Genomic DNA, 20,964 nt, shown 5'->3' with positions numbered 1-20,964 from the left:
ACCATTAGGTCCAGTCGCGGCCGACTCTGGGGTTGCGGTGCTCATCTCACTTTATTGGCCGAGGGAGCCGGCATACAGCTTCCGGGTCATGTGGCCAGCATGACTAAGCTGCTTCTGGCGAACCAGAGCAATGCACGGAAACGCCGTTTACCTTCCCGCCGGATCGGTACCTATTTATCTACTTGCACTTTGATGTGCTTTCGAACTGCTAGGTTGGCAGGAGCAGGGACAGAGCAACGGGGGCTCACCCCGTCGCGGGGATTCGAACCGCCAACCTTCTGATCAGCAAGTCCTAGGCTCTGTGGTTTAACCCACAGCACCACCCACGTCCCCACTGGTGGGGGGATCCGCCTCAAATTTTGAGTTATGCCTCTGTGGCAGCCATTTTCTCACTGGCATCCTCAGCAGTCTCTCAAAACTCAAAATGTGCCCAGTGGCAATTCCAGTAATATACCCATACCAAAACCCCAAAGGTCCAATTCACATGTAATGCCAAAATTAACCATGGCCTGTAGGAACGTATTTGCCTCTGTTTAAACAATAACCTTGTTTCACTGGAGAATTCACTGAAGAGTTACCATTGGTGTTACAAGCTTCCATTATCGTTTACTCACAGTTTGTAGAACGGGTAACAGCATATTCAATGGATTGGTCAAATTTGTTCCCAGGATTATAAATCCAGTGTCGATGCCAGCTGAGTGCAGTGCTTTATCCAAACTGTTGCAATTTCAAAAAAAGAGATTATTTTTGATTTTCGAAAACACCAGCCCTACATACAGAGTACAGGAAACTCCTTGTTTGCACGGGGGTTGTGTTCTGAGGCACCGCACACGTCAGTGGACCGTGTAAGCCCACCCCACCCCGTTCTGCCCTTGTTCCCACCCCACTCACTTCCAGGACTGCAAAGGGTGTGCATGCTAGTGGTCAAGGGCATGCCAAACGCATGCCATTGGGGAGCTGCCTGTACTTTGTCTGAACTTTAGTGTCATAATTCATTCTGCAACACTTACTCATATTACCAGACCAACCTGAAATAATCCTGTTTCATCTCTTGAGTTGTATTGGGGTGAAGATTCAAAGTAAAGAAGTTCTAGCTAATGTGCACATAACTGAAGGCTGCCTCCACGGACAAACACTGCTTTGAAAATAATTCTGGCCATTTTGCCAGGACCCTTTCCATTCTTTCAACCACCGCCCCAAGACCTCAATTCCTTATTAGTGTGGAGAATCACAGGGGAAATATCTTTTGAGGAACCCATAAACTAGGAGTGAGTTTAGACAATAGTTTTTTTTCCATTTCATAGCCCCCCTGACTTCTCTTCATAGGCTCAAATCTAGTTGCAGCATATTAACCATTCCAGCCCACACACTTTGACTAGCAGCCCATATATTTTTTGACAAGGCAGAATTATGCACATTATGCCACTGACATCTGTTTTAAAAACTGAATTTGCTGCAAATTCTAGGTCACCTTTTCATAGGTAACAGCTGCCTACCTATACATATTCACTACCTGAATATCTCCATATTGCAAGCAAATCAGGAATGGTTCCCTAGAAATCTTTATTCAGTTAAGAGTGTATACAGGCATTCTTCTTTCCTTTTAGTTTTTCAAGATCAGTTTGAGCAAGTTTTGCACAATATTTTACTTCAGTGTATGTGATGATCATCAAGAACTAAAAGATGCAATGCAGCAAGTGCTTGCTTTGAGCGAAACACATTGCAATAAGGGAAAATTCGAAAGAGAGATGTAATATTTTAATAAACTGTGTTCACTTCTGGATTCACTGGATTCATACCCACTCTCAATTTTGGGGTGGCAAACAAGAAACATTCACATGAAAGGTTAGCGTGAATCCCACTTTGCAAGTAATATAATTTCACACAGCCTCATTTTTAAATGTAGAAAGCACACTATAAACTTACTTGGACAAGAAGAGTGAAATAACGAACAGCAGGGCCACCAGGATAAAAAATATTCCCCAGACAATCTAAAAGACAAATTATTTACTTAATAAAAATAAGTATATATCACTATAGCAGGGGTGGCCAACTACGGAGAGACTGCGATCTACTTTCGAAATTAAAATCTGGCAGTGATCTACCCCCGTTTTCTAGGGGTTCGGGTCAAAGTTGTTGAGCTTTTTTCTCTTCTGAGGGAGGGTGGAACAGAAGCAGCCACTAACTTTGTAATCGCTGGCCAGAAACCAGCGCAGGGAGAGTGGGCAGGGCCAGAAGGGGGCTAGCGATCGACCGCGATCTACCCAAACCTCGCAGGGATCGACTAGTAGATCGCAATTGACGTGTTGGACATCCCTGCACTATAGCATAAAAAATAGCAAACTGCTTTACAGTTATGTACACATATAATAAAAACACATACAAAATTTAAAATCTGACACAATCAACTACGTATTATGGAAAAATGTATTCTGAATTGCCTGCATAAGCCTGGAAGAACAGAATAGTTTTCAGCAGAAGTTTAAAGAGTGAAATTGATGGAGCCTGATGAATTTCTCCTGGCAGAGCATTCTACAGAGCTGGAATGGGGACACTAAATCCTCTATTTCATGTTGATGTCAAATGAGCACCACCAACTTGGGGAACAACCAATGACACTGCTGCAGACGATTTGGAGCTGGGATATAAGGGTTTAGGTGGCCTCTAAGGTACCTTGGACCTAGGTTGTTCATGCTTTGTAAATTCTACGCTGTCACTGAATCTCGTTTTCTCAATGGCAACTATGGCTTGTACTGCATGGGTTCATTTTCAAGTACCATCAGAGAGGACAATACAAAAATTATATTTAAAAATAGATGTTATAAAATGATGAATACTTAAAAAAACAACAACACTGCAATGAGGAAAGCATCCCCAAAACAATTTCTTACATGCATCTCATTAAATTGTAGCACATTAGAGTGGCTGGGGAAACCCAGCCAGATGGTGGGGTACAAATAATAATTTTTTATTATTATTACAGCACACACGTAGCCCTTGCGCAAGCAGCTTTCAAAAACTTGCTAAGCTGTTCTATGGCCTCCACAATGGCAGACCCCACAGTACCATGCAGAATGAGCAAGAAGATTTTAGAAAATTACCCCCACCACTATAAGTGTGTGAAAGTGACAAACATTTAAGCAAAAATCAAAATGATGCAGTGTAGCTAAAATATCCCTTCTGTATATCTAAAGGTTCACACACACTGAAATTCAGCTGGCCACTGAATTTAAGAATTTTCACACAGAGGAGATCTGCTTAAGAGAAGTGTTTTTCTGAAACTACATAGAAAGAGTGGGAAAGCAACAAGAAGTCAAACCTACACACTTACACAGTAAAATAATGGCATGTAATAAAGACTGGAAAGTGTTGCCTGGCTTCTTGGCAATCTTGTTTTTTGTTGTTTTTCCCCAAAGCAATATTCTCTGAGCAATTGAAGCCACAAGATAAATATATTCATTTAAAGATTGAGAGCACAATGTAAGACCTTTTTTCAAGATAAATTTTCAGTGGAAGCTCTTAATGAGCTGCAAATACCAAATGTAGAACTCCATATGTTCACTGCTATTCTCAACTGTTCACAAACGAAAAGTCACAGTATCTGTTTTGAGATGGGGGGGAGGGGGAGAAATCACACAGATCAAATATCTATAACTCTAGAGAATGACCGGCACTCTCCAAGACAAAGTGTTTGTTTATTGTAGGAATATTCTGGGACGAGTGCATTTTGTGTTACGTGAACTACAGCAGCATAGTAATAAATGTCATTTTCCCCAATTTGTACTAGCTTTTACTTGCTACCTATCAGTGAAAAAATGAATGTTAACTAAGATCATGGTGCATTCCAAGCAGTGTGCTGGTTCAATTTTAGATCATGCAATTAAAAGGAAAACAGCATAGGCAGTATCAACGATAACCGGAGGTCACTTTGTAAAACTTTCCTACACAAATGTAACTTGTATGTGTCCCAAATTATCATCTACCCTCTATTTTTCCTGCAGGAAGATAGCCTTGAGTGAAGTGGCTCCCAATAGCTAATTGCAAACAAGATACACAATTTTATTGCAATAAATTACAAAAGGGGATGTGGCATTTAACAGAAAAGGCTAACAGGTGCCATGAAAATTTACAAGCCCCTACTATGTGCACTTTCTCTACACATGGCTACCACAAACTGAGACAGTCACATGGAACCAGTAAGCACACACAGATACCGTCCAATGCTCAAAAAACCAAACTACTATTACAACAGTGCATTAAAGCGCAAGTTTGCATTTGATCAGCTTCTGCATAATTGCAACTGTGAATACCAAATGTAATAATAATATTACTTTTATTATTTATACCCTGCCCATCTGGCTGGTAGTTGGCATGCCAAAGAGAACTATGAAATTAAGTTCTACACAACAAGGAAATGGTATAGAAAGCTAACAGACCAGGCTTTTCTACAGAACTAAACTTTTGGTGCAAAACCAAACATAATTAGCCTGTATTCTACCTAATTGCCAATATGCTATTATGTGTTTGTGGTAAAAGCTTTCATGCTGGAAAAGGTCCTTGAAGGATATAAAGTGCATGCAAACTTGTAAGAAGCTACTTCTGCATTGTGTATATATACCAAATATCCAGAACACGTTATCTGAAAAGAGCTCTAGGGAATGCTGAAGATGCATCCCTTAACCCTGGCTTTTGACATTTGAAATGTGTATTATTAGGATTCACTCTTTTTAATGTTGTGCTTTAATTGTTGTAACTTGCCCTAGGACCTAAGAGTGAACAGTAGGATAATGATGATGGGAATAATTTATTAGGTCTGACCTCCAGACTAAACACATGACAAGTGTGTACTTCTATAAAACTGGAAATACTATGCAGTTTCTATTTATCTTCAGTATTTTAAACAATCAGGACACTGCAAGGTCATTTTCTGATTGATTTGCATGTAACTTTTGTGTCTTTAGATATGAAGAGGGTATTTTTAAGATGAAAGAATATTTTTCTGGTGACAATTCAACCCAGATATGCTGAAAGGATCTCTGGTAGAAAGCATGCATATTGAAAACCAGAAGTACTTTCAGCAGTATTCAGGTGTAATCCTGTTTATATAAGTTTAAAATCCCCAGTGTCTTCAGGCTTTTGCTTCTACTTCTGCTACATACCTTCATTTCTCCACATTCGTGCCCTGATGCTTTTCTAACTCTAAATTCAATTTGTTGCTTATTTGTTCATCCTACAAGTCTGTTCACACATTTCTCCACCTGTCTACCCATCTTAATTTGATCCACTATTTGTCCAATTTTATCAGTAACTTCAACCATAAATCTTGCTCCTGCTTCCAACTTAGTTTATATAGTTGCTAAATAGATTGTGACCCTGTGGCACTGCAAAACTGTCAGTGGCTACAGTCCTAAGCATATTTCAAAGGAACCTCATTTCCAAGTAAATCAACAGAACTTTAAAAAAAAATCAACTTTTTAAAAAAAGAAATGATGTCACAATTATCTAGTGCTTATATAGTATAAATTTGTCTATCTTCCACATCTTGCTTTTACTTTTGAATCATAATACAGGCAGCAAGTGATTCAGGAATGTCCAAATGACGCGTGATCACACACACGTCACCAAACCCAAAAGTAGCCCCCCGATGTCCTAAAGACATCATGAAAAGGGGCAGGGTGGGCTTACGAGAACTCAGCCGACGTCTGTGGGGGTTTGGAATGTAACCCCTGCACAAAACAAGGATTGCTTGTATTCTTTTAACTATAAAAAGGCAGAAATAGTTGAAAACTGTGCATATAATGAATTGGCAGGTTCACAAGAGACCTGACCAGACTGATTTCTAAACAGTATGTTGTGCAAACATTTGTTACAAAATATTGCAAGTATTTATTTATTGAGTTTACTAAGTTGATTCTTTGTTCCAACCTAGTGTTAAAACGGAAGTCCATCCAAGTAACATCACTGCCTATTTCCCCCTACATCTTGGCAACATAAGCACCATTTTCTATCATAACGGACCATTTCCGTCATTCTTAAAGACTTATTTGAACTTTAATTAGTATAATCTGCCCCCAGAATCTTTGGTCTATAGAGTTCTAGTCTTATCCTGCTTACCAACAACCTGGGAAAGTAAAAGTATTGATTTTTGTTTGTTTGATTTGTTCTAAAGATGGATAGTGTGAAAAATGGATAGTGTGAAAACATGCATAAAACGTCTCAGATGCAAAGAGCTGCTTTAAGTGAGCCCAAGGTGAGCAGGCCGCATTTACCCACAGATACAGCAGATTTTGAAAGCCATATCAGAAATGGGCTATCAGGGTGAGCAAACTGTTACAGTGGTACCTCGGTTTTTGAACTGAATCCGTTCCGGAAGATTGTTCCGAAACGTTCAAAAACCAAAAACTCAATACGGGAGTCTCAAAACGGAAAAATCAATATGGAAGCCGCATGGCATGTTCAACTTCCGAGGTGCATTCGAAAACTGAAGAATTTACTACCAGGTTTACGGCATTCGAAAACCGAAATATTCATCAACAGAGACATTCAAAAACCAAGGTACCACTGTACTGCAATTACTCTTGTTTTTTCCTTGCTGTTCAGCTTGGGGGGGCGACCTTGAGCACATGAAACTAACTGACCACTTCTTGTCATCGTGGTAAATATTTTTAGCCAGATAGAAAAAAATACCTTTTTTAAAAATTCATTGTTTCATACTGTGGCAGCTACGTGTAACCCCCTGCCTCTAACCTGGGGTGGACAACCTATAGCCTTAGAGCTTTCATGGGGTCCTCAGTCCAAATCTCATGTTGGTGGCAAGGAGTGGAAAAAGCAGGGGGGAAGAGAAGGGGGGAGAGAAAAAGGAATGATCTACCTACCTCAGGCTCTGGGACCACCCATTACTGGCATGCATTGTCAAAAAAGGGCTTTAAATTTGTGCTCTAACCAGTTAGTGGCTTTACATAATACAGGTATACATAAAAAAAAAATATGTGCTATACTTTACTTTTAGTGGCCTCATGGCTCCACAGAATCTTGTCCAGCAGCTCTTCTCAATATATTCCAGGCGCCTCCCTCTCCTTCGAAGGGCTCTTAGCTTGTCCTCAAGCTGTTGCAGTGTCCGCCTATCCCGAGTTGGTAGAGGCCGACCATCTTTGCACTAACAGGGGGTGTAAGGGTGAGAACAAAAGATGTAAATCTTGAAGTTTGAGTTTGTATTTTTCCATGGTTGTTTGGGTTCTTAATTCAAAGATATCCAGTATCTCATTTTAGCAGCTATGCCATTTAAAAAGGGTTCCACTCAGTGGGGTTTTTTCTGTCCAGTGTATAATACCAGAAGCTTTGCTTCCCCCTGCTATTCCCGTCAGCCAAGCCTTCTTTGCCCATGCTGGGGCTTGCTTTTAAAAAAATGGCGGGAGAAGGAACGCAAAAGAGTGTGTATGTGTGTACGAAAGGTAAGTGTACTGTGGCCATATTGAATTATTTTTCCTGTTACCAGGAAATGCTCTCTGTAATCAGACAATAGCATTGTTTTGCATGGGGGAAAAATCAATATTGTGTGGTCTCCACAATCAGAATCAGTACTTGGCTGACTCCGCATGGCAAGCATAAGGTTGGGGGGGGGGGGGAGCAATGGCTGTACTCTAATTTTGTACTATGCCACATCCCCATGGTCACCATTTTGTGCTATGCCATGCCCCCACAGCAGCAATTTAGCCTAATTTTTAGTTATGTGACACTCAATAAACACCTTTTTATGTATTCTTGATTGAGTATCATCAACCTTCTAATAAAAAATGATCACAAATTCAATAAAAACGTGGGAGAGGGTGCAGGAAGTGGTGGAGTAGAAGAGGTATTTTACCATTTATCATAATATAAGTACCAGCACCACTTTAAAAACAACAACAACCAGAAAAGCACTATTCTATTCAATAAATCACTTATTCTAGTAAGCATATGTGGAGAGATATTTTTCTGATCTAAGAGTATCAATCCAATTATAAAGTCTCAAAAATGTCCTCTCTGCAAGTGCCTCACTGAAAAGTGTGTGTGCTTAGTACTCATATTTTTAGAAGTGTGAAAATTATTGAAACTTATAATACCACTGCCACAGTTAAATCAAAAGAACAGTATATAGCAGGAGAGGAGAGCTAATAGTTAGCGTTATATACAACTGTGAAGATTCATTTTGGTTATTTCAATCTCACTAGACATACATTACAGTATATACTTTTAAAAATTATTATTAATAATAATATTAATATTAATATTAATAATAAAATAGTTATACCCACCCTCCCCAGGCAGGGCCAGGCTCAGGGCGGCTAACACCAAATATGAATTACAATAAAACATAATAGAAGAAAAACCACCACCACCAAACAATTAAAATACAGCCTAAAATGCAGCCTCATGTTGCATGAGGTAAGGTGAGGCGACCGCCTCGGGCGGCAGGATGCACAGGGGCATCAGATCCCAATGGATATATTTATTCCCTCCTTGTTCCTGATGTAGACCTTCACTCACTCCTCCTTCTCTGGTGGGGAGGGGAAGGAAGGGGCACCATTTTGTGCTTTGCCTCAGGTGCCAAAATGTCTTGAGCCAGCTCTGCCCTCTACCCAATCTAAACATATATTTCTAAAGATTTTAAACTGCTCACATTGTTAAATATCAGAGCAGGGTACAGAAAGCAAAAGATAAGATACATATAAGAGAAAATACAGGTCAAGTCACAGCAGTACAACACCTAATAAATGGATGAAAATTAAGAGAGCCTGTTTGGCCAGAGAGCTAAAGCTGTTAAAAATTAATATTTTAAGACAGAAACCCAACCAAACCTTTGATTTAATCCTTTGTATACTTTGCTCAACCTCTTCAATATCTTCAGTGTTTTCCAAGCGTTCATAACTAGCATTTCTTGTTCCCTTTATCAGGTTCAGAGGCAAAGCGGACATGCCATAAGCCTGGAGGGAGGAAATGCAAAGATGATTTTAATTCTCAATTGTAAGTGATCACCTTGAGACAAAACATTGATCAGTATCCTAGAACCAACACAGAAAGCAGTTGTTTTATTCATATTCTGCCCATCAGACCAATCTCAGCACAATATAATGAATATGGTATTGGATTACTAGTGGGTGCTTAGTTAGTCAAACAAATTATATACCTCTTAACTGCAACAATCTCTACCTCAATCATCTTAGAGATCAATGGAGGATGGAGGAGAAACTTAGCATTTGGAAGACAATTGACTATAGCTGGTATGAAAAACTGTAGCTACTTATTCAGACGTGCTGTAAATTTTGAGAAAGGAAGGTTACATGCTCAGCTGTAGTCCAATTTTAGAGGCTGAGGAACTTGGCAAGCAATAAAGCTGCAAAGGGATACACTACAAGACTGGCAGTAGTCCATAAGAAAAATGGAAAATCTTATAAACAAAAAAAAACAGGAGACTGCAAAATTATACAAAGCAATAAAAATGAGGACTCTGTACATCTAAGGAAAGGGGAGAAAATAAAAAACTGGCAGTTTGACAAACATAGATAAAGTATACAAGTTTCTAGAGCAACAATTCTTTTTTTAAAAGTTGTAGGAGACAAGGAAGGAGAAATGAAAGACAGGAATGAGAGAATAGAAATTCCTTGTGGAATGGTTTGATCGTTTTCATATTTATTTTACTATATATAACAATAACACGAACAATAAAATCGGCAACGTAAAAATTCAGTAGTCAGCAACGTAAAAATTCAGTACAACCTTCTGCTTATGAGAGCAAAGAAGTAGATAGGTAAATGGGTCTGTTGTGGGGTACAGGCAGGCAGTTGAGGTAATGAGCAGAAGAGAATAAAGGTTTTATCACTCTACACTGCTAGGGGTTTGTTCTCATTTGTTAGTTTATAAATGGCTAGTATCTCCATGAACACCTCATAAAATAGGTATAGATTCCAGAAGCGGACATGCTATTTTGGCACTTGTGCATCTACATAATCCTTATCAATAAAGGAAAGAGTCTTGCCAAGTTTTATGAAAGGAGTCTGCGGCTTTGTGGTTTCTTGATGTCCTCAAATGGTTTGTTAGTTCTTCCATAATAGTTAGGTTTTGGGGGTTTTCAAACTAAAGTTGGATGGTGAGTTTCCCAATGGTCAGTAATTGTGAGATAGTGCTGCCACCAACATTTCTTATCTTTAGAGGGAGCCTCTCTGTTGCCCCCCGAGAAAATAGAAAGTAATGCCTATATTTTAAAAACTAGTTATTTGTAACCCACCGTTAATTCCTATCTACATGCCACTTTTCAGCAAAAGCAACATCATTAAGACGTCGTTAAAAAATAAAAACTGTAAGAACAATTAGTTCACACCCCAGATAAAACAGAAACCACAGCATTATTCACTAAAAGCCCGGGCAAATAAGTTTTGAGCTGGCATACAGAGCTCAGTTGCCTAGCACCTATGTAACTATTTGTAGGGAATGTGTTCCACCACAGATAAAGCCTTGCTCTTAATCTTCCTCTAAAGAAGAATTTAAGAACTGGAGCAAAGGAATACCTAGTAATTTAGAAAGCACATAAAATAAAGTCTGTGAAATGGAAAGAAAATCTTTAATATACCCTTCCCACCCCCACCCCCCAAAAGACAGTAACCTATAAAGCAATTCCAGTTATGACAGGAAGGGGTGGAAGAATTAAATTGAAACGCAGGTGTTTTGTTCAAGATGAGTGACATGACAGTATATGGGGAGGGGAGAAGCTAACTTATATTGGTCTTTAAAAAAGATAATAACCATATATTTGAAAATACAGTATATTCCCAAGCATTAAAAAAATATAATACAGAAAGGATGAGTAAAAACAGACTATGAAGCTTATAATAATCTCAAGTATCTGAAGAAGTATGCATGCACATGAAAGCTTATACCAAGAACAAACTTAGTTGGTCTCTAAGGTGCTACTAGGCAATTTTTAAATATATTTTGAATGTGTCAGACCAACACGGCTACCTACCTGAATCAATAATCTCAAGGGTTATTCAAAATCTGTTAGCATTTGGTCACGAGTACAGTGGTGCCTCAGGTTAAGTACTTAACTGGTTCCGGAGGTCCGTTCTTAACCTGAAACTGTTCTTAACCTGAAGCACCACTTTAGCTAATGGGGCCTCCCGCTGCCGCCACGCCGCCGGAGCACGATTTCTGTTCTCAGCCTGAAGCAAAGTTCTTAATCTGAGGTACTATTTCTGGGTTAGCGGAGTCTGTAACCTGAAGCATATGTAACCTGAAGCGTATGTAACCCGAGGTACCACTGTATGGGGCTTAATATTATTTAAGATGAGGTGGCAACATGTTGCTTTTCCTCTTTAGACAAGAGAAAAGGCTTTGCTTCTTCAACTCTCAGAGCAGCCTGGTGGTGCTCCCATTTGCTGCAGAGTGGCCCCAAGGGCAGGATGCTATGTCATGATGTAGAATCATTCCCAAGAGATTATTTTCCATTTTGGTGCTGGTGGTGGAATATTGTAAGAGGTGAAACCTAACGATACCAGGTATTAATATCAATCGAAAGTAGAGTGACAAAAGTGTGTGAAAATAGGTTGCTGTTTGGGAGGGGGGTTAATAGCATTTCTAAATTATACTGAAGGGGGAAAACTTGGAACTGTTTATCAGACAGTAAAGATATACAGCCATAAACTGTACAACCCTCCAAGGGTAACTGAGGAATGGAGGCTGTTTATCCAGAAAGCAAAAGCTATAAAAATGCCAGAAGCAAAGATGGCATGTATGTGTACACACATTATTGAAAACTAAAAAAAGAGAAAACGGTGTAACAGAAATGAGATCATGGTGATAAATCCTGATACGAATTATGTAAGTAAATAACAATAAGGCACTGGGGCATTTCCCACTCAAAGAAAAATTTCTTTGGACTATCTCAAATTCTCAATTGACTCAAATTTTATCAGCCAATTGCATCTCCCTCTTTTCAGTTTCGTTTTTGAAAATAAACTTTCCACTTACCCAGGATCAACTGCACTGCTGTGGAAATTCAAAAAGAGATAAATGGCGTATCACAGCTGTATATGAGCTCCATTTTACCATCTATATCTTACAACAGTATTGCTCCTTGACTCCAGCTAAGCCTATTGAATTGGCAGAGTTTAAGGCCAAAATATAAGTAACTCCTTTACTCTCATACAAGCAGCATCCAACAAAACTGCCTTTATTCACGGAACAGCAGCTCTCCAAAGCCATACTCCCATAGCTTGTGAAATGCCAATTTCAAGCAGAATATTGCAAAAGGGATCTGGCCAAAACTGTTGATCTTCTCCATCATCAGTTAAGCTAGGGCCTTAAAACTTTCCATGATAAATTGGTAGTGATGGGCAACCTGTTTTTTCAGGAAAACTTGAATACCATTACCGATTTTCTCAAAGTCCGCCTTTCATCTAAAACTGTCTGCCCAAGATGCTTACCACAATTAAAAATCCATTATTAAGATAAAAAAAAAAACAAGGACTAAGGAATATATGTGCATAAGGCTCTTTATGGCAGTCCATATTCCAGGCTTTGCCCTATGAAGAGGGGGCAGAAGGAGCCGAAGAGTAGACTCAGGCACTGGCTGAAAATAAACACGCCAACCTATGGAGGCAGCCCTTTCCTTGGCTTGGTCCCTTCCTCACAGAAGCTGGGCTGCAATCTCAGATGGAAAACCTCTGATTTAGAGCACAAGAAAATATACTGGCAACCGCCGCTTAGTTTTGATTAAAGGTGCAATGCTTGTGCTTTTTGTTCCAGTACTAGTAAATATCATAAACATTAAGTCCCAACAGCTACTAATAATGCCCATTTTCCAAATGTGTGGCAGTCACTGAAAGTGCCACTTGTTAATTAAACCTGTAACTTCAAGTACAATTACTGCTTGGCAATAACTGTTGTGTTTTGAAATGAATACAAACTATTTGTTAGGTTTTTTTTAGAATGCATAACATGCAATTTTAGACTATATAAAGCACTAAACTGAACACAAAATACTTTCAAGATGCAATTCCTGCCCTGCAATATATTTACTGCCCACATCTGCCCTCTAGCGAAGCTGCACACAATACACAAGTAGCACAGAAAGGTGGTGAATAAAATCTGTGTCCATTTTTTGAATATGTAAAGAGCGTTTCTAAATAGAAAATGCTGCCTTTTGTCTCTTAATCTCTTCAGTAGGAAAATGATTCCATTTCTGAATGGCTATAAGCTAACCTGTAGTGAAGATGACAATTCTCAAAAGGTGAGAACTATGCAGTCCATCATTTGCAAATCTTCTCTATTAATTTTTCCTAGCAGAATGACAGCAAAAAAAATGAAGGGGCTCAGTTTTCCTATGTAACAAATATGCACTAATGTGAACATTTAGAGGAAGGATGGATCATAAATTTAGCAAATGCATAAATAAAAAAGAAAGAGTACAGTACATAGAAAATAAGCCTTCCGAAAGGTGGCAAGGCAGTTGATGCAGGGGGGGAAACAGAACAGCCTTAGACAGCCCTGTAGGAAGGAATTGCTCAATTCTGACATGCTCAGCATAACAAAAAATATTTGCTGCTAAGAGAACTTGTTCCAAAGAATAGAAAGACATTTCACCTGTGCTTCTCTACCACATGTGTTGTGAAGGCAGTAGCAGAATCCAGACTTCCCTTGACTGTTATCTATTGTGTCTACCTTAAGGTTTCCTACCTTAAAAGCTTCTGTTTATGATCATGATACAAAACACTGTGTTCATACACATTGACAGTCCCTACATCTTAACCAAGGACATTTTCTCAATACATGTCAGATTCCTTCAACAACAAAAATCTAAATCCTTCTCCATTGTTTTCCTTGGATCTCTGTGCCCTCCATCCCCCCCCCTCTCCACAATGTATTTTCATTTAGACCACAGGCCTATGGTCAGTTTCCGAAGTTATTTGTATTATCATTTTCCTGATTAAATAATTATTAATTTAAGCAAATGTATTGCACGTTTTGGTAGCATAGTTGTGAACATGCACAGTATGATTAGAGCACAGGACAATAGTAGTAAAATAATGTATCTTGCTGTAGTCTACAGTCTCTTGTTTCCTCACATGGTACCACTAGCTCCTTGAGAGATCAGGCACTAGAAAGGATGGGAGGGGATTCTACCTGAATTTACACTGCTATACAGAAGAAATAATATAATCAGAATATGTTAAGAGTCCAAAGATCAAGTTCAGTTTAAGTAGAAGATACGCATTACGAAAGTCATACTAGTTTACTAGCAATATTATCCTATACTTGGCAGACAAAACATTCAATTACAGTGCAATTACACGCCCATGCCTGCCTATTGTATTTCTGTAGCCTTTCAGGGAGAAATATCAATTGAAAGAAACCCCACTAGATATTAGGGCATTCCCAGAGCTATGCAGAATGTACATGTCCTCCCCAAACTTAGTTTGCCCAAAAGGACAATGATACTATTTAATATTCTAATAATTTTAAACTATGCTGACATTTACAAAATGAATGATACATTTTATAGAATAATTTAAGGCAAGTAAAGTATTGGCTATCACAAAGTTTTTGTGAACTAGTAATAACGGGAAAGGTCACTTAAAAGTTGCAGCCAAATGTATCTTTTGTATTTTTGCATCTTTTTAATCAGCACTGGAGTGCTTACCTACAGTGACATTTTCATAGAGATGCAAACATTATTAAATGTTTTGGAAAAACTAAAGCCACTTACATGTACCCTTCAAGAACAAAGAAGCAGGGGAAAGAATCAATCACGTTCATCACAGCAAAAGCTGTACTGTTTTACCTTGACTTCAAATAGCAGCACAAAGCTGGTGAGAGGTTCACTATTAATACCCAAGGTTATCTAAAATCATTTAAATGCAGAACATATTTAAAGCAAGCAATGTTTGTGATACAGCTTCTAACAAAGGGTAACAGGTAGCCATGTTAGCCCATAAGAAGAAAAAGAAGCAAAATCCATATGATTTATTAGGACAAACAAAATGTCACAAAATATACAAGCTTTTGAGTTCTCCAACAGCCTAGGTATTAAAAAAGAGAAGAAAAACAAAGATTGTTTGTTGTCAAGCCATTCATGTCTGCATCTGCTCCCTCCTCCCACACTCTTAAGACTCTTGTATTTTAACCATCTGGCCTGTTGAAGAGTTCTGGAGTAACTGCAAGCTTGCACCCTACTTCATGACATTTTGGTTGGCCTAATTAGCCAATGGGGTTTCTAGCAAGCCCTTATTTATCATTTATGGTGAGGCTCCATGTTTAGAGGTGGTTAACGTGAGTACAAGTTAAGGGCAGATTTGTGGAGTGTCTACCCTTCCGTATCCCAAATATAAGGAAAATATTGCTACCGTTCAATCAAAATATGAGTAAGATTCAATTTTGGCTGTGAAAGAGATCAAACTAGCATATATCCTGTTAAACACTGCAATGAACAACACACCAGGCCAAGCAATAAATGTTTTTTCTAAAAACGTTTACACTTGCACAGTGATTCCTTGCAAAGAATACAACCTAGCTCAACTGGATGGTTTGCTGGATTTCAGAAGTTTGCACAGAAAGGCCCCAAGCTTAATAGCGTTTCAAAATAGTCCCTTAAGATCACTCACAACTCACAAAGTGTTTTGAATAATAGCATAAAAGGCCTGCGAAATCAGACCAATGGTCTTCCTAGTCCAGCAATGTACACCTTAACTCTGACGGTAAGGAGACCACAAGAAAAAAATAATCTGTGTTCATAAATGAGGCTCAAAAACAAGCAAGTGAAACCTTTGAACACATAAGCCCTACCACAACAACTGAATTAACACACACACACAAACAGCACACCAATAGGTGAGCACAAAGGCACCCTTCCCACACAGAAAAGCCACTTCTCAATAATGCAATCCGATGGCACTGGGAAGTTTTTGTGCTGTGTGTGTATTTCTTAAACAACCATGTGGGTGGATCCAACTGCAGGGGTCTTACTTCCTCAGGTGGTGAATACATCAAATGAAAAATGCTTTTTAAACGCTAGGATTTTGTATGCATTCATGTGCTTACACACATTTTCTCCATAAAACTCATAAAAGCGCTGCAAATGTAAGGCAGCATATGTTTATTTCCATCACACAGACAGGGAGTATGGTAGAACTGGAAGAAGCATAATTGCCACTCACCGATTGTATTTTGTTTTTGTTTTTTTAATAATGCAGCTAACTGTGGACATGTGCTGCTGGCCAATGAGACTGGTATAAAGTTCTCTAAATTCTTTGCTTGACAAAGGAACAGTTACTAGAATAAACTGTTTATATAAGTATTAAAAGATTACTTTGTGAAACAGAGCTTGCTATAGTGAAGGCTTTTAATCAGTAAAGACTTTGGCCAAGATGCTGAGAAGGTCAATATTCAGAATACAGAAATCTATAACCGTAATCCCACTTCATACCCTCAGCTCTGACACATTGACTTAGGGATGGCATCAAAATTCTGCTGACTATAGTGTTGAGTCAGGAAGACATCACATCTGCACAATTCATTTTAAAACCTTTCTCTGCCAAGGTACTAACTTTTGAGAAACTGCAACCATAGTTTACTACCATTTTAAGGCAAGGAACAAAACTTATTCACACCTGAACATATATATTTAGAAGAATTTAGATCATTCTTCTATCATCTATCATCGTTTGTCATCTAAAAACTCTAAAACAAGAGTTTACTATTTAACTGATTATAATCTCCACAAAATTCTTATTAAGATTAGGTTCATCAATACTTCCAACAGGAATGGTAAAGCTCAATCATGCTCAACTAAATCAAGCTTCATGGTAAAAAGCTGCCACTATGCACAATGTTAAGAAAAGTGTTTTAAACAGTTTTGAAAAGGAAAGTATTTAATTGAAGGGGGAAGATTCCAGAGTCTAGAAATTTTCTTTTAAAGGCTAAAGCATAATAGCATTCAATTGAGTTTTACCACACACTTAGAGACATGACCTAAACTCAAAAACATTTACCTACAACTCAACTATTCCAATTCACATTTGTTACTCCAACACAACTGAAAGCATTGGCTTTCAGTATAGATTAAGGTCTGTGGAAAGACTTCCAAGTTGTTGTAGCTGAAGCAAACATCAAAATGAACACAAGACAAAAAGATGAATACTTACTGTATATGTAACAGATGCCACCATTCCAATAAGGGTCAAAGAACTTATAGAGAAGGATAGGGCCGCCAAACCATCTGTAAGACAAAAGGGAAATGCTTTGCTGAAATTCACATTAAGGAACACTTGTTTCCATTTGTTTTCCTTTTTTCCACTGTGTGTGTCATCTCTAAAGGTAAAGGACCCCTGACACTTGAGTTCAGTTGCGAACAACTCTGGGATTGCAGGACTCATCTCATTTTACTGGCCAAGGGAGCCGACATTTGTCCACAGACAGTTCTTCCGGGTCATGTGGCCAGCATGACTAAGCCGCTTCTGGCGAAACCAGAGCAGCGCACGGAAACGCCGTTTACCTTCCCGCCGGAGCGGTACCTATTTATCTACTTGCACTTTGACATGCTTTCCAACTGGTAGGTTGGCAGGAGCTGGGACCGAGCAAGAGGAGCTCACCCCATCGCGGGGATTTGAGCGGCCGACCTTCCGATCGGCAAGCCCAAGGCTCTGTGGTTTACACCACAACACCACCCACATTCCTAGGAAACAGCATAAACAAATATAGAAACATATGCACAGATCAAAAAGAAAATTTCAGCTGCAAGGTTATTCTAGACACAGAACTTACAATATAAATGCTTTTACCATTGTGCAACACAATGGAATGACAGCCTAAGTAAGCAAAACAAAGAGTACACCGTCATGAAGTTAAGAGTTTAGAAGATCAATGTCAGCAGTTGTTTCTGGCTGCAGGTTTTTGCCTTAAAATTTGGTATTCCCTGCATCTAGCCTTTCTGGGGTCATGAATGTGGTCCATGTGGGCACAGTGAAAAAGTGACCAATGGGGATAGTGCCCAGGACACTCACAACATTCCAAACATGTAACTCCTGGGAGCAATACTATAACTTAAAAGATTCTTAAAGATGAATGGAATAGTCCAATGAAAACTGTCTTATTTGGAGTAAGGATATACAAAATTATTCACTTCTTAGGTCTCTAACTTACGGCTGCTTCCAAGCTCTTCAAACAAAAGTTTCACTTTCTCCCATTCCGTTGTATTTTTTTGGTTGGGAATATTCAATGGAACAAAGGCTCTAACAAGGAGGAAAAAATAAAAATGTTATCCTCTGATAGTTACCTTGCAAAATACACTACATCAAGACTACAAATGGTCTTACAATAATACTAGGATGGTGACAGGGCTCATCCATGTTACCATGGAAATTTTTACAGCCTTCTGCACTACATTTCGGTGTTCCTAACAAAAAGGGTTTGAAAATATTGACTCTATATTGACTTCACAATATCTGGTGACCAAAGCAGAGGTTTCTGGAAAGCCAGCCAAATGCAGAGAGAGTGAACATTTCAGAACATCAACTATTTATTGAAACTGAGCTTTGCTACAGTTTGTGACAAATACAAAGAGATATTCAACTAAAGCTTACTAAGAGGAAACCTTCTGAAATCATTAATTTAAGTTACTTGTGCCCACTAATTTCAGTGAGTGAGAACGGCCAACATTGGCTATCAACTAAAAACACTTAAAAAGACTATGAAGACCAAACCCTGCCCAATACCCCCCTCCCAAGCTTTGAAGGCATTCCTAAATTAAATACAGAAAACAATCTGCAAAGCTAAAATGAGGGAATTTTATGTCAAAGAAGGATGCACACATCTGCGTGGCACTGAAAGCAAGCATTTTAGCTGACAAACAACAGCTGCGCCACCAACACCCACAGACTTTACAATAATGAGCTGCTATTGCTAGCGAGGGAGCCTAACTTTGTCCCAGCACACTTCAATCTAAGTGGCGGTACAGGGATGAGGAGAGTTTAACTATTTTAACAATATTGGAAAAGTAGCTGATGCAGCACAATTGGCACTGTTACTGGAGTTCTTGAGAATACCTAGCGCACTAGAGAAGAAGAAGAAGAGTTTGGATTTGACTCCCTTTAAGGAGTCTCAAAGCGGCTAACATTCTCCTTTCCCTTCCTCCCCCACAAGAAACACTCTGTGAGGTAAGTAGGGCTGAGAGACTTCAAAGAAGTGTGACTGGCCCAAGGTCACCCACAACATCTTGTGGTATTAGAATGCAGAAACATAACCACTTACCCAATTAGTAGAAGAACAGAACAAACCAGAAGAAATCCTAGAGTATACTTGACTGCAATTTTAACCTGCTGTAAAATTAGAACAAAAAGTAAGAATATGTAGAAACTAACAATATCTTCAAGCTAATTCTGCCTACTGCATCTGTCTGGATGCCCCACAAAACAGATTTTTTGAAAATTTATATTGAAATTTTAAAAATTACTCAAGGATCTTGATTTCTTCCTGTATATCAATAAATTAAAGTTAATTATGAACTTTTATAAGCTCTGCAATTCAAGGACAGGATTTAACTAATGAGTCCCACCAGCTTCTGCTTGCACACCGGCGTTTTCCTCTCCTCCTCCCACCCGCTCCCCAAAACTGGCTCTGGAGGGGTTGGGAGAACCCCTGGAACAGCACACGGCAAGGGGGGGGGGGGAGAGAGAGTTGTTTCATCTGGAATACCAAAATGCTTCACTGACAGAACAATAAGAAAAGTGTGACTTTGAATGTCCAATATGCATTAGGCATGTTGTTTCATGCAGCAAGCACATCAAATGATACCAATCTTCTGCTGCGACTATTTCAGTGCAGTTTCTTTAAAAATGAGTAAGATATCTGCACTGCAGATATCTACTACATAACAATGGAAAATGAAGAAAGAAAGCTCATTACTGGAAGAGCTTTATGGATATTTTCCATTAAAATGAAAATGCAAGTTTCCACAGTATTTAGGTTCTCATCAATAAAAGAGGATTATATTTTACTTCCAGCTGTTAATTCCTGTTTTCTTGCTTAAGACAATATATTGTTTCTTTAAACTAGAGTCTCTCTGTCCCCACCATTTAAATAGGGATGTTTTGGTCCCATTTCCTTTTGGGCGCCACAAAGGCACTGTTGTCAAGTCAAAGAGGAGAAAAACACAATATTATTTAATGCAATAAATTATTCTCACCCTTTAAACTGATAAAATACATTCACATGTAGCTTCTAGAGAAGCACACAAACAGGTCACTCTCTGGTGGCCAAAACTGCTTTCTGTAGAAATAATTTTTGAAAGCACTTTATCAATGAAAAATTTACTGCATTAATTCCTATTCTGCCTCAAAAGTTACGATCGCCAAGCATTTTATAGAAGTACTGTGGTTACTGCTGCGTCTATTCACAAACAGACTTCATGAGCATTTATATACGCACAAGTCAATCTCCCTTCACTGACTGTGTTTAGACATAATACTAAACCATTGTTAAACATCATGTAATAGGAGTCTTGTTGGGTCAGACCAAAGATGTATCTGGGTTCAGCAGTCCGTTCTCACAATAACCAACCAGATGCCTGTGGGTAGTCCACAAACAGGACCTGAGTGCAATAGCACTCTCCTTCTTGTGCTCCCTAGCAACCAGCATTCAGAGGCATATTACCTATAGTTATCATATAGCCTTTAATGGCTTTATCATGAATATATTTGTCTAATCTCCTTTTAAAGCTATCTAAACTGGTGACCATCTCAACATTTTGTAATAGCAGATGCCACGCAGTACATTTTTGCTTCATTTTCCAATACTGCACGGGAGAGAAACAGCAGGTCTAAGCAACCAATCTAAAACTATCTGCTGTGCAGTTGTACTTCCTTTTGCCTGTACTGAATCTTCGGATATTAAAATTCACTGTATTTTGAACCAGCTAGAGTTCACATACCCTCTTCC

General features: G+C 38.9%; 1 protein-coding gene across 2 annotated transcripts in view; it reads right to left on the bottom strand.

Moving 5' to 3' along the window:
* Window positions 1-20,964, bottom strand: part of LMBRD1 (LMBR1 domain containing 1) — a 43,640-nt gene that overhangs the window by 10,835 nt on the left and 11,841 nt on the right. The window contains exons 5-11 of one of the 2 annotated variants that reach the window (XM_028722680.2): window positions 19,279-19,346; window positions 18,172-18,260; window positions 17,175-17,248; window positions 8,838-8,963; window positions 7,004-7,156; window positions 1,927-1,991; window positions 615-717 (exon numbers count right to left, since the gene is read on the bottom strand). In XM_028722680.2, the coding sequence (XP_028578513.2) occupies window positions 615-717; window positions 1,927-1,991; window positions 7,004-7,156; window positions 8,838-8,963; window positions 17,175-17,248; window positions 18,172-18,260; window positions 19,279-19,346 (678 nt within the window). The remainder of the gene's footprint in view (window positions 1-614; window positions 718-1,926; window positions 1,992-7,003; window positions 7,157-8,837; window positions 8,964-17,174; window positions 17,249-18,171; window positions 18,261-19,278; window positions 19,347-20,964) is intronic. The other variant, XM_028722681.2, reaches the window with a different exon arrangement.

This window comes from Podarcis muralis, chromosome 3 (genome assembly GCF_964188315.1).
Source record: "Podarcis muralis chromosome 3, rPodMur119.hap1.1, whole genome shotgun sequence".
Taxonomy (NCBI): Eukaryota; Metazoa; Chordata; class Lepidosauria; order Squamata; family Lacertidae; genus Podarcis; species Podarcis muralis.
This window is presented reverse-complemented; position numbering and strand designations above follow the sequence as displayed.